The sequence below is a fragment of the Delphinapterus leucas genome, chromosome 14 (assembly GCF_059928025.1).
Source record: "Delphinapterus leucas isolate spDelLeu-1000000601 "Yukka" chromosome 14, BTC_Dleu_Yukka2, whole genome shotgun sequence".
NCBI classification, from domain to species: Eukaryota; Metazoa; Chordata; class Mammalia; order Artiodactyla; family Monodontidae; genus Delphinapterus; species Delphinapterus leucas.
The window spans coordinates 30,943,539-30,969,205 of NC_143142.1; the positions used below are offsets into that span (position 1 = coordinate 30,943,539).

The 25,667-nt window shown below is 41.1% G+C and overlaps 1 protein-coding gene across 1 annotated transcript in view; it reads right to left on the reverse strand.

The window, feature by feature from the left end:
* The window catches only part of PTPRM (protein tyrosine phosphatase receptor type M), a 750,850-nt gene that overhangs the window by 280,353 nt on the left and 444,830 nt on the right, over positions 1 to 25,667 (reverse strand). The window contains exons 10-11 of the mRNA XM_089894939.1: positions 13,223 to 13,424; positions 10,341 to 10,443 (exon numbers count right to left, since the gene is read on the reverse strand). Of these exons, the coding sequence (XP_089751065.1) occupies positions 10,341 to 10,443; positions 13,223 to 13,424 (305 nt within the window). The remainder of the gene's footprint in view (positions 1 to 10,340; positions 10,444 to 13,222; positions 13,425 to 25,667) is intronic.

Genomic DNA, 25,667 nt, shown 5'->3' on the forward strand with positions numbered 1-25,667 from the left:
CACTGTCTGCCCCAAGAGTAACTATTGGCCTCTCTGAACTTGTCGTCTTTTCTCACGTACTTACGTGATTGTAACACTTAAAGAAATGAAAGTGAAGCACCCAGAGTCAGATCAGTTAGTCTTTGTCAAAATGTCCAAGATCCTGTCTCCCAAAGCCTAACGGTCCCGGCTCGGAACGCCTCTAGAAATTCATCCCTTAAACTCCGTGGAATCAATAATCGTGATTAGGAAGAGCCAGCAGCCGCTGAGAGCAAACGGCAGAGCAGCAGTGAGATCTGTCACTCAGGCGGTAAGTTGTTCAATTCAAGGCACCGGCAACCTTCTGGGGCTCTGGGTTTACAACTGAGACCGCTTTTAAGTGATGCCATTGTTTCATTTATGGATGGTCCAGATAGACGGGGTGGGGGGAAGAAGCAGGAGGTAACTTTCTCTGTTGTCAGTGGCCAGTGAGTTCAACCTGCATGTCTGCCTCCCCATCCTGACAGGTGGCTTCTGGGCTCCTGGTCGGCGGGTGGGGGGGCTGTGCCCAGCGCTACTGACCTCACCTCCAGGGAGGCGGTCACGTATGATAACGTACGGCCTCCACTATAAATGACACTCAAGGGCCTTTGTGTAGCCTGCAGTCCAACCTCAGACATTGATCTTTGCAGAGACAACCATGGGTCCCTTTGGGTACAGGAATGAAAACAACGAGAAACAGTGTGATCAAAACCTTGAGTCTTCCCTGTCCCTCAGCCAAGAGTCAGCCACACTCATCCACTAAGCGTCCTGGAGCATTCACTCCTTTTGCGCTCTTTCAGTAAGCCAAGACACCGTCTCATCCATTCACTGGCATTGCAGACACACCCCAGTGTGTTTCATAATGGTCCCAAAAGTGCCTAGCACAGGCTCAGGGAAAAGCGGTTAGGGTGATCCAGTAAAAGGAAGGTAGAAAGAAGCAAAAAGACAAAGGTCCAGGTTCTCCTGAGGAAGAAGGACTAACAACGCCACCTCTTTACCACTTATGAAAACTGGGATTTACAAATATTCACATGGGGCTTCCCTGGTGGCGCAGTGGTTGAGAATCTGCCTGCTAATGCAGGGGACACGGGTTCGAGCCCTGGTCTGGGAGGATCCCACATGCCGCGGAGCAACTGGGCCCGTGAGCCACAACTGCTGAGCCTGCGCGTCTGGAGCCTGTGCTCTGCAACAAGAGAGGCCGCGATAGTGAGAGGCCCGCGCACCGCGATGAAGAGTGGCCCCCGCTTGCCACAACTAGAGAAAACCCTCGCACAGAAACGAAGACCCAACACAGCAAAAATAAATAAATTAAAAATATTCACATGATTAGTAATTTCCAGTAAATTACCAGAGAGTCATGGCTGAGCTAGTTTTTCAATTTTGAGTGTCCTAGTATGCACTTTAACAATACTTTAAACAGTTAACATCACCAATCACTTTGATTAGGCGATACATTCTTTTTCTTCTAAAAGAACTAAATGTTTCTGGTTCCCCTAAGTCCTGTTTCTAATGAAAATTAGCATTTGACATGTATAAGATCCCTTCCCTAAGGATTAGCGATACCTTAACTGGGTGGATGAAAAGGAACACCTGTACACCTGTCCTATGCCCCGTCCCACTAATCCACCCTCCACGGCTGCAGCTGATCTTCCCTACATTTTTTCCTTACCTAAGTCCCTGGAATGGCTGCTCACTGCTCATTGGATACATCTCCACCCCCTGGTATGGAGCATAAGGTCGCCCAATCAATCAATCTACCCCTGATCTCCCTTCCGCTTCTCCCATCTCGCCATCCCACCCCTCTCTAATTATATCACACTTCTGATCACCAGAGCAGGCCAATTTGGTCCTCCCCGCCCTCCTGGGATGCATCTGTCTTGCGCAGTATTTAGTCCGTGCCACATACGTAACCTCCTGTCTCCATCTGACATACATCCCGTGGGCAACATCCATCTGTCAAGACTCAGCTCCTCTCTGGAATCTTACCCAACACCCCCCACCCCAGGTACAGCCCCGCCCTCAGGCTCCTCAGCACCCGAGACAGGGGACCAGAGCACATGCTGGGCTCATGTGTCGAGACTGCAACCCCCTGGAGAACAGAGCCCACGACAGGCCCCTCTGGATCCCCAGGGAGTCACACAGTGCTCGAACCTAGTGTCTACTGCGTCAATGTAACCCCAACAGCAGCTCCGTGAGCTAACATGGCGTCACCCCTTGCTTTGGAAAGATGAGTGGCCTGAGGCTCAGAGATGTTAAGAGATTTGTAACCATCACATAGATAGTCGTTGAGAGAGCTGGGATTTGAAACTGGGTTTATTTACTCCAAAGAGTATGTTCTTTCCCTGTATCATGGGAGTCATTTTAGAAAGTTAGGTCCGCTATTCATGTGATGCATATTCAGAGTAATTATTTGAATATCAGAAGAGTTTCCTGCCTATGTCAAAGGATGGAAGACTGATTCTGCCCATCCAAAAGACCACGCGTGACACCTGATACTGTCTTATCTTTTAGGCCGTAATGATATTGCTTATTCATTACTGATAGATTCAGTAGTTTCCAATTAATTTAGAGCAAAGTACTGGGTACATCTGAACATTATACATTGATTTATAATAGGTTAATTTAAAATGAAGCTAGTTTTTTTTTTTTGGCTGCGTTGGGTCTTCGTTGCTGCACGCAGGCTTTCTGGCTTTCTCTAGTTGCGGTGGGCAGGGGCTACTCTTCATTGCGGTGCACGTGCTTCTCATTGCGGTGGCTTCTCCTGTTGTGGAACACGGGCTCTAGGCGCACAGGCTTCAGTAGTTGTGGAGCGCCAGCTCAGTAGTTGTGGCGAACGGGCTTAGTTGCTCCACGGCATGTGGTATCTTCCTGGGCCAGGGCTCAAACTCGTGTCCCCTGCATTGGCAGGTGGATTCTTAACCACCACGCCACCAGGGAAGTCCCTGAAGCTACTTTTAAATTACAGAATCTTTGGATCTTAAGGTAAACTTTGCATTGTAAGGTTTTACACTATAGTTTTTTCTTTCATCCAGCAAGAAAGTAATATAAAGAGATAAATTTTTTTATGGATAAATAATAAAATATTTGCAAATCGCTATTTAACTGGTTCCTCTGAGCCAAGATCAAACTAATAGATAAAACTATTCTGATTAAAGGGCAATTTTTATAGAGACACAGATGTAGAGAACAAACCAATGGACACCAAGGGGGGAAAGTGGGGGTGGGGTGGTGGTGGGATGAACTGGGAGACTGGGATTGACATGTATACACTAATATGTATAAAACAGATAATTAATAAGAACCTGCTGTACAGAAAAATAAAATAAAATAAAATTCAAAAAAAAGGACAATTTTTAGAATCTGGAGAATAAATTCTAATATAATCATAATGATTGAATGACCATAAAATGGTACTTGAATAACAGATACCTTTCTTTTAAGAAAGTGAAAGGAGGAGCAGATTCTTCGAGAGTGGAGACAACAACAGACCCCATTGAGCCAAGCAAGTTACTTGTCTCATAGACTCTTCGTTGGTATGGCACGTTGCAAACTTTACTTTTAGAGTGGTTCTAAACAGAAGATCGGTTTCCTTTTGTTTTATGCTTAAGTTTATTCATAAACTTAAGTTTAGAGCTGATAAAGACCATAATTAGCTAACGACTCAGGGGTCAACATGGAAACACCTAACCTTTTTAAAGAGCTGTTGTACAGAACTGGGGTCGAGGGAGAGTTCATTACCTAGTTATAGTATCAGTTCCTCAAAACTTGCAAATGCATAAATAAACAGGTAACCAGAGGCAATCAGAATTTAAAATGCAGGAGAGACATTAGAATTTATAGGAATTCCATTTAGGATTTTATTGATAGACACACTTATTAAATTCTTAATTTATTTTTCATGTCAAATTAGATTTTTCGTGATAGCAGGTTTGAAGAGAATGAGACAAACAAAGGAAAAGGTAGAGGCCCAGGGCTGGTCGTGTGAAAAGAAACAATGAGAACCACCTACTGCTACAGCCTGAAGGGTGCCAGAGCAAGAAGAAACACTTACGTAGCATTTAGTGTGTGTGAAGTACGGTTTGAAGTACTATTTGAAATACAGTACCTCATTTAATCCTCATAAGAACCCTATAATGCTGAAATGCTCAAAGGCTCCTTGCATGAAGCAGAAGAGAAAGGGGTGTCCAAAAAGGTGGTGACAACGCAGTGATAATGTCTTTCCTGGGACTTAGAAAGGGGAGACAATCATATAGATTGCTGCTGCTTTTAAAAAAATATAAAAAGAATCTGGTCCATACTTCCTAACATCAAACTTCTAGACTGTAGTCAATCATATGTCAACAATTGTAATTCCTAAAATAGGAAACTTCTTAGAACAAAATGCATGATTATCTCCTACCTTTCATTAGTAATAATGATCTCTTTCCTTTCTTTTACTGACAAAAGTTAGTTTCACTGTCCCATCCGAGGTGGCAAGTGTCACAGACTCCCTGGCACTCTCACGCTGAGTCCCTTTAACAAAAACTGCTGTGCGATACCCAGCTTGGGGCCATGAGTGCAGGCCCACAAAGAGAATAAAGCTCGTTTCCCATACAGCTCTAGGATCAAATGGAACGTGTGTGAGAAATATAACACATTTTCTTAAAATAAATACAATTGCTTTACTGCCTGTTTATCCTCAATGGAATGAAAACTTGTCCTTCACCTTCTTCGAAGACTAAGAGTGGATTTTTCAAAAGACAGAGAGCTGTATAATGAGAAAAATAGCATCCTTTAATGCCTTTTTCATTTTCTGTCTAATTTGTTACAAAAGAATATTTGATGAGTAATTTGAATAACTCAAGAAATGCTGAAGTTAACAATGACGCTTTAATATCAGAACGTTTCCTCCTTTACCATGTAAAACAAAGCAGCATAAGGAAAAAAGTGTTAGGAGTAAATGAGAATAGCACACATTTGCAGTCTACCATGAGAAAAAATTCAAGGCAAAATCAGTTTAATAAAAATCTGGACATAGTACATAAAAATAAATTCTTGACTTATATATGAAACTGCAGGTGTTACATGATACAAGTCTTTTTGTTTTTAAATCAGAGGTGTTTTGGGTGAATAAAGCATTTATGATTGCTTTTTACTAACAAGAAATATTTCCTATCTCATTTGAAACCTTACTTACCTAGGACACATTGTTGAAAAAAGTTAGGCAAAATATGTCTTCCATTCCTTATGCCTCCTCTCTTCCCCATTCATAAGGTAGTGAAGTTCCTGCTTACTTTAAGATTTTGGCCCTGATTCTCAGCAACAGAAACTATTCACAAATTGCTTTTTAAACATAACTGTTGAGGAAGCATTCAACTTAGAGGATAGCCACAGTATAAGTCACCAATGACTGCCAATGCACAGCATTAAAATAATTGGGGCTAAAGACATGGAAACAACCTAAATGTCCATCGACAGATGAATGGATAAAGAGGATGTGGTGTGTGTGTATATATATATAATATATATGAATATTACTCAGCCATAAAAAAGAATGAAATAATGCCATTTGCAGCAATATGGACGGTCTGAGAGGTTATCATACTATGCGAAGTAAATCAGAATGAGAAAGACAAATACCGTATGATATCACTTATATGTGGAATCTAAAATATGACACAAATGAACATATCTATGAAACAGAAACAGACTCACAGACATAGAGAACAGACTTGTGGTTGCCAAGGGGGAGGGAAGGACTGGGGGGTTGGGATTAGCAGATGTGAACTCTTATATACAGGATAAATAAATAAGGTCCTACTGTATAGCACAGGGAATTATACTATAACTATATCTCAATACTGAGATAAACCATAATGGAAAAGAATATGAAAAATTATATACATGTATAACTGAGTCACTTTGCTGTACAGCAGAAATTAAACACAATATTGGAAATCAACCATATTTCAATAAAATTAAAAAGAAATAATCTGGACTACTTTACTATTAGAAGAACAAAGTGGCTGCCATGAATTAAAATTACATTCACATGGTTCAGCCTCGGTGTTAATGCTTTGGTTGTTGCTGTGATTACTGCCCTCCTTCCATCCCTCCCTGTAGGCACACAACTGGTAATAGATGTTTTCCCCACTCAACAGTTTCTCCTGAATGAATGAATCAAAGAATGATTTGGTAATCTTCGAACATTCCACTGAAATGAATATCAAAATATTTAATTAGTTAACATATTCAAGCACTGAGTTTTAATTAAGAAGACACCGAGCTGCAAAACATTTATGAACAAATTAAAGCAACAATGCCTAAGGAACAAAAATGAGAGTCATTTGAATTACAAAAACGTGATTGAGTCTCAAGCCACAGCCCATTAGAAGGTATAAAACATCATTAATGAGGGTTACTGCACACAGCAGATTATATATAAAGACATACATCACAAGAGTAAAATCACAGACAGAATTTTTGTTAGTGCAAGAAAAGCACCACAGTTAGTGTAAAACTCATTCTTTATTTAGAGTTGCTCTTTTACTGCCAAATTATTAGGGTTTTCTCTGTTGGACTCTGTCTGCATGTAATAAACAGTGGGGAGAAGACGAGAGAGAAATGAGGTGATTCTAAATGAGTAAAAGAAAATTAAGCTTTTCCCTGTCTTATTAAAGAAAAAAAATTGAATCCATGAACAGACATTAAAATTCTGTCCTAGGTGCTAGTTTACTGGCTGGAATGATGGAATTTGTGTTCTTCCCGGCCATCTCAGGATTTAAATAATTTTATGTGACAGAGCTGATGCGCTGATCGATAAAAAGACAACAATCATTTACACTGAGAGTTTAGTGCAATTTCAAGAATCCGCATTAACCAAGCTGAGTGTTTGTAGTGGAATCAGTATACAAGCACCTCACTTAGTAAAGTGCCTCAGTGAAGTATGACTGAATTTTCAACACCAATGAATATGGATTAAAGAAAAATCAAATCAATCAAAAGAATGGGTTTTTTGCAATCACACAATGACAGTATTTTTGAACACATAATTCTGTGCAAAATCCAGGAAAGCCAACAGATGTTCACTTCCATTTCTTCTTCGAGTGTTTATCTCACCATTTGGGAAAAGCTTTCTTGTATTGCAGTTGATTACATGTGCATTTTGCAAATTTCCAGATGTGTTCAAATGTTTCAATCTACGTTATGGCTTTATATTTTAGGTCCCTATGAGTCCCTAATCAGAGTTCTTATTTCTCTAAACATTAAATGAAATTGAAAATTTTCATATACCCCATTTAGACTGAGAGTATTATGGACATTTTTTTCCCAAACTAGTCTTTCTAGATATATTGGTCTTCCATCTACTCAATAGATAATCAGTCACATTATGCTGTACTATAATAATGAATCCTTTGAAGAGAATATTCACTTTTCTCAAAAAAAATATTTTTGACAGGTGAGTTTGAGATAATTTCCTCTCTCAAATTTGTGCCAATAAAATTTACCCATTTTAAGACAAGCATCCTTCCAGTAAAGGTGGCATCTGTAGTGGATTTCCCTGTAATGCTTATTGAACTGTTTGCCACAAGAATTGATCTTGATTCTGGCATTGCAGATTTCCAGGATGGATATAGATAGTAAATTTGTTCATTTCAAGCTGCTAACATTGTAGAAGAGGGCATCATAGAGGCAGAATGCACAATGACCCCAGTCAATTCCAGGAATGCTTAGCCAGTAACAAGATGATGTTTCATAAAAGCAAAGCAGTGCTGAACTTGGAAAATCAGGCAGTATGACAGGTGTGAAAGAGCATGTGACATGATAAACTGAAATCTTCACAGAGTTAGAGCTGGGCCTGCTGAAATGATGTGAGACCTGCGTCTCAGACACCCTGACCAGCATCTGAATTTCTATTTTTATAGACATAAGAATACAAAGCCTGAGGATGTCTACAACTAACTAAGTAGTAAGGCTTCAAAGTCTCCAAAAACAACTAGAAAGGTGTAAAGGAAAAGAACAAAACCGTGCCTTAGCAAGGCAGGTGATGGAAAATATGGGTAGTCGTTTGGGACACAACTGACACTTTAAAAAGATAAGAAAAGGGTTTCTGGGGACAGGACTAACATGGATTGACCAAAGAAGTGTTATTTGAAAACTTAGACTTGGAAAGATCTATACAAAGATGAGGATGGCAATCCAACTGAAAGGGTTAGAAGGAAAGAAGCAACAAGAATAGAAAATGTGTGAAAGGAGTTTTTATGAGAATAAAGTAGAGTGTTGGAGAAATGGTTAGGGTTTCAGCTTCCTTCAGTTTGGAGGCTCTGAAAGTGAATGACCTCTACCCTCTCATTTCATCGAGATGCCTCTGTGGTAGAACCTGGACTCTTGTCCTAACGGCCTGTTTTGCTGAGTCTGGGCAACTCAAACTGGTCAGAAACAAATGATGTTCTCAAGGCCACGGTCAGAGCATCAATTTTCATTTAATAATAATTCAGCTTTCTGGAGTGAAAAAGTCTGACCCGCGGCCACAGGTATGCTTGGGTCTTGGAAAGCCATCCAATGAGGGTGAGCCTGGGGTCATTCAGTTCGTGCAACCCCTCAGTGCCAAACAAATCAACCCAAAGGGCCTGGGCAGTGTCAGTGGCATCGCTTTTCTTGCAGAAATAATATCTCACATCTGGAACAGAGCTTTTACATATTTCAGAGTGTGCTCACTGCACCTACGAGTGGCGATCTGAAATCCCTTACATGGGCTACTACTTTGAGTAAGTCAGCAAACTAAAACTTGTTTCATATCATTTTGCAGGGTTTTCAAATAAAAGCTTCTGTGATTCTACCCTGATGTGAATTCTCTATCAACTAATGCTTGTCTGTTTTTCATCTTGAGTCTGTGAACTGAAACTTACATATCTTATCAGGCAGAAAGAAGTCCAATGGATCCGCCTTGGATACTGTAGTGAAAACGTGATCAAAGAGAGGCCAGGTTTCAAAAGGTTAATGCAATAAAATTCTACAAAAGGCACAGGGAAAGGAACCCCACCCCCGGCCCTGTAGCCTTAATTGTGAACGTAAACGTTTCCTTGGAGAACGCTATTCAAAGGAATAGGTTATTTTCAAGGGAATCTACTCTGTTAGTACAAAATATCTGAATCCCTCTGAAACAAGTAGAAATTTCATTTATATAGATTAATGAGCTTATGACAAGTTCATACTAAAGAGTTATTCAGGCATTCCTTTGCTCCTTCCTACGAAGAATAAATTTATTTTATTCATTCACGGTAAAAGTTATACTTTGTAATTTCTTAGCTATATAAATCATCACACGATGAGAAATGAGGCCTACATCATGGTAATAAACTTAAATCTGTTCAAATAAAGACTTCACAATCATCTTTCCAATCACCTGTTTCTTTAAAAAAACAGTTATACACCACATATTCAATTGAGAGATTAGCCAGTTTACTGAAGGTTAAGGACTTAAAACTCCCTGTAAACAAAACAAACAAAAGCACTCCATGAAAGTCCATTTAAGGAATAGGGCTCACCTGACCTTGGGTAACTAAATTACAGGGAGCAATTACCTTTTAGGAGGAAAGCCACCTCCGAAAGGACTGGGGTTTGTTTTTTTTACATCTTTATTGGAGTATAATTGCTTTACAATGGTGTGTTAGTTTCTGCTTTATAACAAAGTGAATCAGTTATACATATACATATGTTCCCATATCTCTTCCCTCTTGCGTCTCCCTCCCTCCCACCCTCCCTATCCCACCCCTCCAGGCGGTCACAAAGCACCGAGCTGATCTCCCTGTGCTATGCGGCTGCTTCCCACTAGCTATCTATTTTACGTTTGGTAGTGTATATATGTCCATGCCTCTCTCTCACTTTGTCACAGCTTACCCTTCCCCCTCCCCATATCCTCAAGTCCATTTTCTAGTAGGTCTGTGTCTTTATTCCTGTCTTACCCCTAGGTTCTTCATGACATTTTTTTTTCTTAAATTCCATATATATGTGTTAGCATATGGTATTTGTCTTTCTCTTTCTGACTGACTTCACTCTGTATGACAGACTCTAGGTCTATCCCCCTCATTACAAATAGCTCAATTTCGTTTCTTGTATAAGGACTGGGGTTTTTGTTCCTTATCTTCAAAGAACAACCCACTTGCATCAGAATCAAACTCTTTACACAATACTTGATCACCCCACATCAAAACCCTATCCTTCCCCTCAGTCCTTTCTTTTACTTAGAGTTCATAAGGATATGGGTTTACATGTTGACTGAGGCCTGTAGCAAATCCCCAGAAAACACACGTGAGATGACTTCAGTTTTCACCTAAAACCACCCCTTCTCCGCTTGGTACCTGACAGGTGCGCCTCGGCTGTGTGCAGGCTTCAGCAGGACCGTCACCGTGTTGTCGGTTTGATTCAAGGGCGTCTCAAGTTCATAAGCCGGCATGGAGGGTGCTGGGGAAGATGTATGAGATAGGAGACTCATGATTTCTGGTTTGTCTTTTCCGTTTCCTTTCTACTTTCATTTACAATGAGCATTAAAAACACAGCACACTTAGTTTAAATTGCCTCTGTGAACCAACCACAAACAGCCTTTACGTATCTACCCAACCCTGAACATCAGGGACAGCTGTTAAAACCATCATGTGTTGACTTTGGTCTTGAGTTTAACCTAGGAGGGGGCACGAGGGGGGGCTTAGGAGGTGTTAGTAATACTGTTTCTCGATTCGGATTCTCGCTAAATGGGTGTAGCCATTACATCCATCCATACATGTACATCACTGTAATTAAATTGTAAAATAAATTTGTGTACTTTTCTGTACATATGCTTTTCTTAAAATATTAAATGCAAATTTAAAAAATAATTACTAGGATCATAAAACTGATCATTTCAGTTCTCCCATCTAAGTCAAGGTTTCTTGTGTACCAAATATCCATCCAGAGATTTGAAGAGGTCCTCAGGAGTCAGAGGGCCTGGCTGGACCTAGTGAGGCACCGGTGGGCTCTCTGGGAAAGCACAACCGAGGAAAAGATACTGAGTTGAAGTGAGAAAGGCTTGGGTTTGACTTTCTGTTGCCTTTTGTTTCGACCAGCATGAGAGCTTAGGCACGGTAATTATCTCTGAAGCTTCAGTTAACTCATCTATCAAAATAGGAGAAATTACCCTCCAGGGTTATTACGGGAATTCAAAGAGATAATAGATAAAGACAGACGGGCAAATCTAGTTCTACAAACGTCAGCCCTCTTCCCAGGGCGGATCCCATTTCCAAGGCCATTTCCTGGCAGTCTTTGCTTTCTAGACTGTTCAGCTTGTTACTAGAAGATAACAGCTCTTCGGTAATTCTGTCATCACGGTGCACAAGAGACATCGCCGCACGAAGGCTATGACCCCGGCCGCAGAGGCACCGGCCTTTGTAAGGCCCTCAGGTCGGGTCCCTCATGAGGACAGTAGAGGCCAGTTTAGCGAGTATCGTTTTTTAAATCTCTTACATACAAGAAGCTTTTATGTAAAAGACATGGGTTATAGCTCAGGTCCATTCAATGGATCTTCTCAGCATTAAAATTAGCTCTAATTCTGTTAAAAATTAACTCCAGTTCATAACACAGAGCTACATTTGGGATAGAGAGTAGTTCTCTGAGGTCCATGGAAGTAGAAAATAGGGGCCCAGAATCCGTAATTTCTTTGAACCATAAAAATCAAATAGTTATTCTTGATGAGCCTTTGCAGGCTAACTAAAATGTCAGCTGGCTTTGCTTCGGGATAGAACTGTTGAACTTGGTGGGCTAGGAGCGGCCAGACTCACACCAACCAGAATTTTTATCTAATACAAATGGTAAAAATGAATGATTTTTTCTAAAAGAATAGCCTCTTTAAGATAATAATCGTTGAAATATGGCTTCCATAGGGAGAAATTACCAAAAAAGGGGCTTGGAGGTATGTACACTGGCACACATTACCTCTTTAAACAGATAATATCATCTTAATTTACATCCCGGGGTAAATTCACTTGATCAAGATCAGAGAAAAAGCCCTGGGAAAAATTATAACTAGAACTCATATTTTCTGATTCCAGGCCCAGTGGTCTTTCTACTCAGGCATCTGTACAACTTATGTCATTTTCCTAACCTCTGAAGTATCCTTCCTCTTTTCCAACTCTCCATGTTGTTTTTACAAGCTAATGTCTTATATCAAACATCAAGTGTCTATTAAATTTCAAGTTAAGTTTGTGCTCATAAATTAACTCTTACACAATGCAAAGTTATCCCTTAAGTTATAATTGCTTAAAAACAAAATTCCAAACCTCACTTCTCCCTCAAAACCTAGTAGAAGCCTTAGAGTACTTGTGCTGTATTTCCTTCCCTTCCTTCAGTCCTAAAGAAAATCTCTCGCAGAACTAGGGATGAGGGACAACAGATATAAAAATCAGGCTAAGTATTACTTAGCTGACCCTGACTGATGAGAAGTTACTCTATCACCTGCCTCCTGCTCTTCTACCCCCAACCAAAACAGTCACAGCCCAAACTCAAATACTGCCCTACTCGGATCCAAAGGGGAAAACATGGAAAAGGAAAGATGTCCCCTGGAACTGTGTTTATTGCTGCTGCATATCCCACACCAGATGGCAACTCCATTTCCTCTAGTCTGAAGCACAAAGACATTTTCTGCACAGTTGCACATGCCCAGAAATATTTCCCAAATTATGTCCTTTGTTGGATGGTGTAATTGAGTCTCTACAAGAAACAAGCTGGCGGATGTAAGTGCTTGGTGCCCCCCCTCTGTAGTAGCCTCTCTCTTGAGGACGTGAAACTACTAACAGTGAAGGTCCCACGGAAGGCTGAGCCTTCTGGAAGGGACTCCACATAACGCTGCCTTTCTGCTGAGCACTCCCTCGTGAGAGACCTCGCTATGGAGACTTTCCCGACACTGCTGCTCTGGGAACTTGGGACTGCGAAGGGCTGAGGGTGCTGGGAACAGCATCTCCCGCTCATGTCCGAGTTCTCCGACACACACTCTTAAAACAGTGCCTACCTCCTGACGCAGGACGACGATCCGAAGCTCCCAAATGATAAACATTTTCAGCGTTTCATTGAATTCCATAAGTCCGATTTTCATACTTACAAAAATATGAATTTACGTGTACGTTTGGGTGAGCTCTGCAGACTTGACAATGGGAATGAGAAAGTACCCAAATGCTACTTCTGATATAAGACACAGCTCATGAATGTACGATACCTGATATTTTGGTGGTGAACTGATTTGTTGCCGGGGGTCCAAAACCCTTAGCCGTGCTAGCTCGGATGGTGAAGGAGTATGTGGTTCCTGGATACAGTCCGAAAAACAGAAAGTGGGTTTCATTTCCCAGTTTTGAAACTCTTCCACTTTGATTGGATAGATCTATTTCTGGGTCAAAGGAACTGACTGCCTTGTAGGTGATCTGTAAGACAAGACGGATGTGATGAAATACCTGAGGCAGATCGACCGAGACTGCATCTTTATCCAATAAGCCCTCCTGATGTATGCACTGTCAGACGCTTTATGATAAGCTGTCCTGCTCCCCTAGACTCTTCAAATCCTGGATCCAGTGAACGGGCACAGGAACTCAGCCAAAACTGTGATGAGTTATTACTTTTATAGACAGAGGAACTGCAAGCCAGTAGATGAGAACATAAAGAATGAGTTCAGGTTTAAGCTAATACCTTGAAGTTGTTTGCTTTCAAAGTGTCTTGTTGGAAAACTACATTACAGCTGGCTTAAAACAAAATAACAAAATAGACAATCAGCTCAAACAGATAAGGACCTGACAAGGGGAAGGCCTCATCTCTCATCCAGGGGCCAGAGTCTGATTTTGCCCTGAATAGGATTATCGTATGCTGGTAACAAGGGCACTTTTAAGCGTTTTCCTTAATGTGGGCAAAGATACCTCTCCAAAAATAAATCCTAGATGCGTGTCAGTAGCCCTTAATGCTGTGACTGTGGTGTTTGCGATATGTCCTATTTACTTTTTTCTTTAGAGCAATGCTGTCCAATAGGACTGTCAGGATGGGAAAGTTCTATTCTGCACTATTCAATGTGGTGGCCCCTAACCACAAGTGGCCACAGAGCACTAGAAACATGGCCGGTGAGATGGCAGAACTGAAAAATTTACTTCATTTTATTATTATTTTTAAAAATCATTAAAAAAAATTGAAGTTACTTGATTTACAATGTTGTGTTAGTTTCAGGTATACAGCGAAGTGATTGTATAATTATACATACATATATACATATTGTTTTCCAGATTCTTTTCCATTACAGGTTATTACAAGACACTGAGTATACTTCCCTGTGCTATACAGTAGGTCCTCGTGGGTTATCTATTTTATATATAGTAGTGTGTATATGTTCATCCTAAACTCCTGATTTATCCCTCCCTCCCTTCCCCCTTTGGTAACCATAAGTATCTCTTCTATGTCTGTGAATCATTTTATTTTAATTAACTAAAATTTAAATTTAAATTGCTCTGAATGACTAGGAGTTTCCATTTTGGACACAGTGCAATTCCGGAAGCTTTATGTTTGCCACATGACAGGTGTTCAAATCACCCTGGATGGGTCTGGATTGTGTGAAAATAAATATAACATAGGTGTCTTTAAATTATGCCCTTTCAAATGATGTTTTAAAAAATTTCACTCTAGGGCTTCCCTGGTGGCGCAGTGGTTGGGAGTCCGCCTGCCGATGCAGGGGACACGGGTTCGTGCCCCAGTCTGGGAAGATCCCACATGCCGTGGAGCGGCTGGACCTGTGAGCCATGGCCGCTGAGCCTGTGCGTCAGAGCCTGTGCTCTGCAACGGGAGAGGCCACAACAGTGAGAGGCCCACGTACCGTAAAAAAAAAAAAAAAAAAAAATTTCACTCTAAGTAGTTCATCAACTCTTCAGGAACATGCATTTTAGGGGTGATTACTAATTTCTCCTCCTTGTAAAGGCATAATTTTTAAATGTGGCATATTCAAAAGTTTTAAATTGCAAAACTGAGCACTTTTCTTGCTTTTAGATAGGTTAAAGTTACTGATAATTTATGTGCATGAACACTAACACTGTTATTATACCAACTGATAATTGACATTCTTTCTTCTTACATTTACAGCATGTCATTATAATTAAGGAGACCTCTCTGAAAGAATATTTAGATTGAGTCAACTATGCTTTGGCAAGAAAATGTTTGCTGTATATATTAATCACCGCCGTGCATGACACCATCAGAGTCAGGCAGCAGATCTGCTGTTAACCCTCTCATGGGCTTCCCTCATGAGGTTCCTCTGAGTCAAGAGACAAGACCACGTCCACCAGCACCTGCTGTCGGGGGAATTCAATGTCACTGCTATGCGCTTAGCTGCACACTTTGAACTCCATCCTGAGAGCTCCAGAGAAGAGGTAGAGAAGGCAGATCTAACCTGTGACAACATAACTGCTTCTTCAAATTTATGAATTCCCTCATTCACAGCATCTTCACTGCATGTCTCTTGTGTGCCAAGCACCGTACTCTGGGCTGGGGTCTCATGTGGTGATTCAAACACAGTACCTGCCGGGAGGAAGGTAGCAGTCTGGTGGTAAGGGGAGACCCAACCCAGCAGTGAGGATGCAGTATAATTAGCATAAGGACTGGCCTTATGAAAAACTTCAATGCGATACAAACGCGTACGGGACAAAGTTCAAACTTCTGAGCTCCGCGCTTAAGACTTGCCTACACCTTCTTCTCTAAACTTCTTTTTTTTCTTTTTTTTTTTTAACATTTTAATTGGAGTATAATTGCTTTATAATGGTGTGCTAGTTTTTGCTGTATCACAGAGTGAATCAGCTATACGTATATATATATCTCCATATCTCCTCCCTCTTGTGTCTCCCTCCCACCCTCCCTATCCCACCCCTCTAGGTGGTCACAAAGCACCGAGCTCATCTCCCTGTGCTATGCAGCTGCTTCCCACTAGCTAGCTATTTTACATTTGGTAGTGTACATATGTCCATGCCACTCTCTCACTTTGTCCCAGCTTACCCTTCCCACACCCTCAAGTCCATTCTCTATGTCTGCATCTTTATACCTGTCCTGCTCCTACGTTCTTCAGAACCTTTATTTTTTTTAGATTCCATACATATGTGTTAGCATACGGTATTTGTTTTTCTCTTTCTGACTTACTTTACTCTGTATGGCAGTCTCTAGGTGCATCCACCTCACTACAAATAACTCAGTTTCGTTTCTTTTGATGGCTGAGTAATATTCCATTGTATATTTGTGCCACACCTTCTTTATCCATCTGTGAATGGACACTTAGGTTGCTTTCATGTCCTGACTATTGTAAATAGAGCTGCAATGAACATTGTGGTGCATGACTCTTTTTGAATTATGGTTTTCTCAGGGTATATACCCAGTAGTAGGATTGCTGGATCATATGGTGGTTCTACTTTTAGTTTTTTGAGGAACCTCCATACTCTTCTCCATAGTGCCTGTATCAATTTACATTCCCAACAACAGTGCAAGAGGTTTCCCTTTTCTCCACACGCTCTCCAGCATTTACTGTTTGTAGACTTTTTGATGATGGCCATTCTGACTGGTGTGAGGTGATACCTCATTGTAGCTTTGATTTTCATTTCTCTAATGATTAGTGATGTTGAGCATCCTTTCACGTGTTTACTGGCAATTTGTATATCGTCTTTGGAGAAATGTCTATTTAGGTCTTCTGCCCATTTCTGGATTGGGTTTTTTCTTTTTTTGATATTGAGCTGCATGAGCTGCTTGTATATTTTGGAGATTAATCCTTTGTCAGTTGCTTCATTTGCAAACATTTTCTCCCATTCTGACGGTTGCCTTTTTGTCTCATTTATGCCGTGCAAAACCTTTTAAGTTTCATTATGTCCCATTTGTTTATTTTTGTTTTTCTTTCCATTTCTCTAGGAGGTGGGTCAAAAAGAATCTTGCTGTGATTTATGGCATAGAGTGTTCTGCCTATGTTTTCCTCTAAGAGTTTTATAATATCTGGCCTTACATTTACGTCTTTAATCCATTTTGAGTTTATCTTTGTGTATAGTGTTAGGGAGTGTTCTAATTTCATTCTTTTACATGTAGCTGTCCAGTTTTCCCAGAAACAATTATTGAAGAGGCTGTCTTTTCTCCATTGTATATTCTTGCCTCCTTTATCAAGGATAAAGTGACCATAGGTGCATGGGTTTATCTCTGGGCTTTCTATACTGTTCCATTGATCTATATTTCTGTTTTTGCACCAGTACCATACTGTCTTGATTACTGTAGCTTTGTAGTATAGTCTGAAGTCCGGGAGCCTGATTCCTCCAGCTCTGTTTTTCTTTCTCAAGATTGCTTTAGCTATTCGGGATCTTTTGTGTTTCCATACAAATTGTGAAATTTTTTGTTCTAGTTCTGTGAAAAATGCCATTGGTTGTTTGATAGGGATTGCACTGAATCTGTAGATTGCTTTGGGGGGTATAGTCATTTTCACAATGTTGACTCTTCCAATCCAAGAATATGGTATATCTCTCCACCTATCTGTATCATCTTTAATTTCTGTCATCAGTGTTTCATACTTTTCTGCATACAGGTCTTTTGTCTCCTTAGGTAGGTTTATTCCTAGGTATTTAATTCTTTTTGTTGCAGTGGTAAATGGGAGTGTTTCCTTAATTTCTCTTTCAAATTTTTCATCATTAGTGTATAGGAATTCAGGAGATTTCTGTGCATTAATTTTGTATCTTGCAACTTTACCAAATTCACTGATGAGCTCTAGTAGTTTTCTGGTAGCATCTTTAGGATTCTCTATGCATAGTTTCATGTCATCTGCAAATAGTGACAGTTTTACTTCTTCTTTTCTGATTTGGACTCCTTTTATTTCTTTTTCTCTTCTGATTGCTGTGGCTAAAACTTCCAAAACTATGTTGAATAATAGTGGTGAGACTGGGCAATCTTGTCTTGTTCCTGGTCTTAGAGGAAATGCTTTCAGTTTTTCACCATTGAGAACAATATTGGCTGGGGGTTTGTCATATATGGCCTTTATTATGTTGAGGTAAGTTCCCTCTATGCCCACTTTCTGGAGGGTTTTTATCATAAATGGGTGTTGAATTTTGTCGAAAGCTCTTTCTGCATCTATTGAGATAATCATATGGTTTTTATCCTTCAATTTGTTAATATGTTGTATCACATTGATTGATTTGCATATATTGAAGAATCCTTGCATTCCTGGGATAAACCCCACTTGATCATGTGTATGACCTCTTAAATGTGCTGTTGGATTCTGTTTGCTAGTATTTTGTTGAGGATTTTTGCATTTACATTCATCAGTGATACTGGCCTATAGTTTTGTTTTTTTGTGACATCTTTGTCTGGTTTTGGTATCAGGGTGATGGTGGCCTTGTAGAATGAGTTTGGGAGTGTTCCTCCCTCTGCTATATTTTGGAAGATTTTGAGAAGTATAGGTGTTAGCTCTTCTCTAAATGTTTGATAGAATTCACCTGTGAAGCCATCTGGTCCTGGGCTTTTGTTTGTTGGAAGATTTTTAATCACAGTTTCAATTTAGTGCTTGTGATTGGTCTGTTTATAGTTTCTATTTCTTCCTGGTTCAGTCTTGAAAGGTTGTGCTTTTCTAAGAATTTGTCCATTTCTTTCAGGTTGTCCATTTTATAGGCATATAGTTGCTTGTAGCAATCTCTCATGATCCTTTGTGTTTCTGAAGTGTCAGTTGTTACTTCTCCTTCTTCATTTCTAATTCTGTTGATCTGAGTCTTTTCCCTTTTTTTCTTGATGACTCTGGTTAATGGTTTATCAATTTTGTTTATCTTCTCAAAGAACCAGCTTTTAGATTTTGTGATCTTTGCGATTTTTTCCTTCATTTCCTCTTCATTTATTTCTGATCTGATCTGATCTTTATGATTTCTTTCCTTCTGCTAACTTTGGGTTTCTTTTGTTCTTCTTGCTCTGATTGCTTTAGGTGTAGGGTTAGGTTGTTTATTTGAGACGTTTCTTGTTTCTTGAGGTAGGATTTTATTGCTATAAACTTTCCTCTTAGAACTGCTTTTGCTGCATCCCACAGGTTTTGGGTGGTCGTGTTTTCATTATCATTTGTTTCTAGGCATTTTTAAATTTGCTCTTTGATTTCTGCAGTGATCTCTTGGTTATTTAGTAGTGTATTGTTTAGCCTCCATGTGTTTGCACTTTTTACAGTGTTTTTCTTGTAATTGATGTCTAGTATAGCGTTGTGGTCAGAAAAGATACTTGATATGATTTCAATTTTCTTAAATTTAGCAAGGCTTGATTTGTGACCCAAGATATGATCTATCCTGGAAAATGTTCCATAAGCGCTTGAGAAGAAAGTGTATTGTGTTGTTTTTGGATGGAATGTCCTATAAATATCAATTAAGTCCATCTTGTTTAATGTGTCATTTAAAGCTTGTGTTTCCTTATTTATTTTCATTTTGGATGATCTGTCCATTGGTGAAAGTGGGGTGTTAAAGTCCCCTACTATTATTGTGTTACTGTCAATTTCCCCTTTTATGGCTGTTAGTATTTGCCTTATGTATTGAGTTGCTACTATGTTGGGTGCATAAATATTTACAATTGTTGTATCTTCTTCTTGGATCGATCCCATGATTATTATGTGGTGTCCTTCTTTGTCTTTCATAATAGTCTTTAATTTAAAGTCTATTCTGTCTGATATGAGAATTGCTCCTCCAGCTTTCTTTTGATTTCCATTTGCATGGAATATCTTTTTCCATCCTGTCACTTTCAGTCTGTATGTGTTCCTAGGCCTGAAGTGGGTCTCTTGTAGACAGCATATATACAGGTCTTATTTTTGTATCCATTCAGCCAGTCTGTGTCTTTTAGTTGGAGCATTTAATCCATTTACATTTAAGGTAATTATCGATATGTATGTTCCTCTTACCATTTTCTTAATTGTTCGGTGTTTGTTATTGTATGTGTTTTCCTTCTCTTGTGTTTCCCACTTACAGAAGTTCCTTTAGCATTTGTTGTAGAGCTGGTTTGGTGGTGCTGAATTCTCATAGCTTTTGCTTGTCTGTAAAGGTTTTAATTTCTACGTCGAATCTGAATGAGATCCTTGTTGGGTAGAGTAATCTTGGTTTTAGGTTTTTCCCTTTCATCACTTTAAATATGTCCTGCAACTCCCTTCTGGCTTGCAGAGTTTCTGCTGAAAGATCAGCTGTTAACCTTATGGGGATCCCCTTGTATGTTATTTGTTGCTTTTCCCTTGCTGCTTTTAATATTTTTTCTTTGTATTTAATTTTTGATAGTTTGTTTAATATGCATGTTGGCATGTTTCTCCTTGGAATCATCCTGTATGGGGCTCTCTGTGCTTCCTGGACTTGATGGACTATATCCTTTCCCATATTAGGGAAGTTTTCAACTATAATCTCTTTAAATATTTTCTCAGTCCCTTTTTCTCCTTCTGGGACCCCTATAATTCGAATGTTGGTGCATTTAATGTTGTCACAGAGGTCTCTGAGACTGTGCTCAATTCTTTTCATTCAAAGACCCTGTCAGCCACGTGGCTGCTAGTGTTGGAGGGTCTCCTGCAGAGGCAAGGGTGGCTGTGGCTCACCACAGGGACAAGGACACTGGCAGAACTTCACATGGGATGACATCATATTTTCTTCTGTCCTGGTCAGGGGACAAAGATTTACTGCCCCACAAATACTGGGCTTTTCTGACACTGCTTTTGCTTATAAACTCTCAGCTCCTTGGAATGTGATAGAGCTAACTCTGTCCTCTTTCCTCCATCATGAATTCAGATTCACTCTTGCCATTCAAATACTGACTGAACTGTGTGAGCACGAGCACTGCAGTCAGCAGGAAGACATAGGCCCTGCCCTCGGGCAACCAATAATCTGGACTGGGCTGGGGAGGAGCTGGGGAGACATCCAGTAAGTAAATTAATAATTTTTAAACACTACGTGCCATGGAAGAAACAAACAGAATGCTAAGATGAAGGGGATTTTGGGGTGGGGCCCATGCTCAGCCATTCAGAATGGCTGGGGGAGCGTCCCCTGAGGAGATGACAGTTAACTGAACTTGGGAATGAGTCAGCCAGGCTAGGAGTCCGGGGAAGAACAGCATGAACTAAGACCATGAAGCAGGAGCATTCCGGACACAGATGATGGACAGAAAGAAGGCCCCTGTGGCGGCAGGCCAGCCAGCGAGGTGGCGTGGTCCCTGGGGGGCTGGAGACATGGGGGGGGCAATTCCCTGCAGTGCTCTGTACCCCAAGGGAGAAAGTGTGGAGACATACAACAGGGGCCTTTGAACAATTTTAAGTGTGAAGATAAAACGATGTGACTTCCCTTATAAAGAGATCGCGTTGGCTGCCAGGTGGAGGATTGCTTTCTTGAAGGGGGCACCAAAGGTAGTAGGAGGACCCCTAGGAGCCCTGGCAGAGGCCATGGCTGAGGTCGCAGCACACGTGAGAGAAGGCAGTGGTTTGGACCAAGGGTGGGGCCATGAAGAGAGAAATACATGAAAAGAATCGGCAAGTTTTAGAGTCGACATGAGCAGAAGTCAGTGATGGACTGGATGTGGGGATAGATGGAGGAACCAAGACAGGCTCCATGTTTGGGCTTGAGCAAAGGATGTCCTGCTTACTGAAATGGGATGGAATGAATGAGAAGTTAACTGCTGGGGGGTGGGCATGTCAAGCTCGAGATGCCTGTGACAGTCAGGAGGACACACCGTGTACAACATAGGGCTGAGAGGTCTGGGCTGGAAGTAGACACCTGGGGGTGAGCAGCGTTGGAACATTACGGTTCAGGACTGGATGAGGTCCCTGGGGAAACGCTGATATTTAATATAGGGCACAGAAGGAGAGCCAGAAAGCAGGGAGAAGCCAAAAGAGACAGCTGTCATAGAAATCAAAAGAACACAGTGTGTTAAGAAGGAAATGCTTTCAAAGATGCTGCCGGCAGTTTGAGAATGGAACCAAAAACATGTCCATCCATGTCTCGAGCCGGGGCTCCCATTCTACGTATCCGTAAAGCCTTCCCAAACCCGTCCTAACGATCACTGGATCTGCTCAATACCGGCTGTTGTGACTGTGTCCCTATCATCCATTCGGCAATAAATCACGGAGAGCTGTAAGAGCTCTTTGTAGTCTGAAATCGTGATTTAAACATGCCAAAGGAATTGGAACTTTTCATACAGTTGTCTCTTCTTTCTGAATAGTGATAGCTTATTCTTCTTTCTGACCCCACTGTGATCAGTAAATATTTGGCATTCGGTATATATTTTCCTAAAGACTCCGGGGAGAGCAGGTCTGTGCACGCACTCACACACGTGCTCACAGTGCGGCAAGAAGGACGTTTGCTCTGCAAAGCAAAAAGCAATTGCATTATCAGAGGACTTGCTGTTTTACCAGTGCTGATGGGTTTGTACTCGCCTCTAGCCATGGCCTTGCAGGATCAGCTAGACTGGGGTTCTTTCGGTTACAGTCCTTGATAATTTGTTAAAAAGCACAGATCCTCTCCCCAACCCATAACAAAGCACGTACACGCTTCTCTTAAAAATCGTGAATCCTCTCCCTCACCTCTAACAAATCCCTAACAAGCAACTATGTTGTGTCCAAGTGGACACAAAATGTCAGAAAGTTCATGGATTCCCCCTCAAACCCATCCAGAGCCCTGGAGTCTGAATTCCAGGAATAAAAAGGTTCCTCGGGAACACAGTGAACTTGACCCTAGAACTCCACTGCCTGCGCAGCTGATGGTCAGTAAGCATCTGTCCTCCTGAGCAGTACTTCTGAAGGGTACCCAGCTCCACGCTCACGTCCAAATGCAACATGTACTTTCAGTATTTATTTTTTCACTGGTTCATTCAGCACGTTTATTAAGTGCCTAGTAAGTACCAGGCCAAGGACGAGCATCGGGAGACTCCCAGGAGGGAGGTCTGGGGCTGAGGTCACACCTGGCCGTTTCGCTGGCTGAGGGCCAAGGTGATTCTAATGATGCCTCCATGGAGAACACTGACGTTCCAGGGTGGACCCAGGGACTTGATGGGATGCCCACGCTGAAAGCAAACCGACACGCAGACAACACATGTGGGGTTAGATCAGGTGAGGTGGAGTCAGCTGCTGCTCACATTGGACGCCTTCTGATTGGCAGGTCAGTGCCTGAAATACTCCAGCATCCTCTTTCCCTCCTCTAAGTCTCAAATTCTGGAGAGCCAAAATGGAATAACACGTAATCTCTGACCACGAGGGGAATCAATCTTCCAGGGAGTTGTGACCTAGGCTGCAATGCCAGCCAGCCTTAACTACAGTCCTTCAACAGAGGGGCAAGCAATCAAAGGAACCAACAAGTAAATCAGATTCCAGGGGATGCAAGAACCTAGGATGCTCCACGGAAAAGTTCAAAATTTGACTGAGATGCTGAAAGATAAGCAGAAGTGCCATAGGAGGAGAATGAGCGGAGGCAGTCAGGAGGAAAGAACTGGATAAGCAGAAGCAGGTGTGAAAAACCAGAAGGTTCATGGAGAAAAGAAAACTCCATACACATGGCTCATTCAGTTCCAGGAGAGAGTCATGGGAGATGCAGTAGCAAGTATCAGCTGGGATGGTACCATGTATGGCCTTGAACACTGATAGCAAACAGGGCCCCTCAATTCTCCCTCTCTCCACCCATGTGAACTGTCTCAGGGGAGGGTGATTCACTGAGCCCCGCTCTCCAGGTGGGGGATCTTGAGGTATTTTCAACTCTCCATCCGTCAACGCCCCAGTGGGCTGATGAGTCCTGACTGTTCTCCTTTACTATGTGCCCGACAGCCCTGCACACGCTGCACCGAGGCAGACATTTGGTCCTCATTTCATTCTTTTCTATAATTCGCTGCTGATAGGACTGCTCACTTCTAGTAGGGGAGAGAGAGGATCTTTTATATTTTGTTCTCTTCTAATACCTTATACATACTAAATGTTTTTTTTCAAAAGCTTGCTGGTGTGTTACTATCGTGACCAGGAGTTTGGAGTTGATTCACTAAGCAATCGTGAGCCATATAAAGTTACTGGGGTACAATGAAAATACTGGGACATACATCCCTGTGCATTTGGGAGTATTACTGACTGAGAAACTTCCCTAAACAGGCTTGACATGCAGTGTCTGAATGTTTATAGATATTCCCAAGTTGTCTACATGAGAGGTTGCAAAATTGTATGTCCCCATCAACAGTCTGTGCACACAAATTTCACCACATCACCCCTTAACACTGGATTTGCACCAACTTAAACGTTCTGAAGAGTCCGTTTTATTTCATTTCTTAATCCTTGCTAAGGTTAGGTAGCTATCTTTTCATCTGCTTACGCCATTCAGATTTTTTTTTCCAATGAATCAACTCCTTTTATTCTTCACCCATTTTTCCTAATGGAGTGTTGTCTACTTATCAATCTGTATCAAGTGTGTTATAACTACAGCCACCAGCCAGTTGACCGCTACAAATGTTGAAAATAATTTCCCCAAGTCTTCTGTTTGTATTTAGACTTTTCTTTGTGGCATTTTCTATCATTCAGAAGTTTAAATTCTTATATAACCAAATCCGTCAATCTTTTTTAAATGACTTCTGGGTTTTATGTCAAGATATATTACAAAAGCGTCTTCCTTATTTTTCTTATAGTGTTGCTATAGTTTAATTTTTGTGTTTAGTTCATGAACCTATTTGGCATTTATTTTTGTATGATGTGGAGGGGGTCTTATATGGCATATTCTTGTAATACAATGCTGGGTTTGCTAGCATTTATTAAATTTTATCCATGTATAGTCATAAGAGCACTTGCACTATAAATTTCTACCTTGTGAAATTTTGGAAGCACATGCATCTAGTTGTTCATAGTAGTTACCTCTGAAAAGTGAATTTGGGAAGCAAAGACATTTTATTTTGAATACTTCTGTGCTTAAAGTATCCTTTCAGAGAACAATACTGCATTTATAATTTGATAAAATAAAAATCTGGATAGCTATTGAGGAAAAGTGTAATTACCAGTCCCAGATTTTAGGAAGATGTCTCAGATAGAATGAAACGGCTGAGCAGGAGGTAAGGCACGAGAAGGGCTGGGGCTACAACACAGCTGGGGACAAGAGGAAGGAAGGCTAGTTTGAGAAGGCTGAAGATGGGGATGACAAAGAACTGAGGCCGGAAGGTTGCTTTAGTGCCATCATTGCCGTAACTTCCGGCAAAAGATGACATTGTCAGCATTTTCCAATCATTAATGATCTGGTATATCTTTCTTAAGAGGTAAAGAGAGAACTTGAGAATAACATGAACCCACAGCATGTTCACTTACAGCATTTACAACATTCCTTCTGTTTTTTCTCCTCTCCTTCAAAAAACCATACAAGTGTGCTCCTTAGGAAACACCCATATCATTTATTACTAAGCTTTTTTCCAGCTATGATAACGTATCTTGCCTTCCAGTTTTGACCTACAGTCAAATGTGTTTCCGTGACTACACTGTTCCTAGGTCTTGGTTTCCCTTTGGGCAACGGTTTTATTTCCTTAGCATGTCTGTCCCAGGGGACTGTGGTCCTCCAGGGAGGGGACTGGTCTGGTTCACCAGCAGCCCTGCACCAGGAGGAAGCTGGGTCTCCTGCAGACTCAGGTACAGGCTGGGAGAGCCCCAGGGTGCAGTGTGTTTTAGCCAAAGAGGAGCTCCC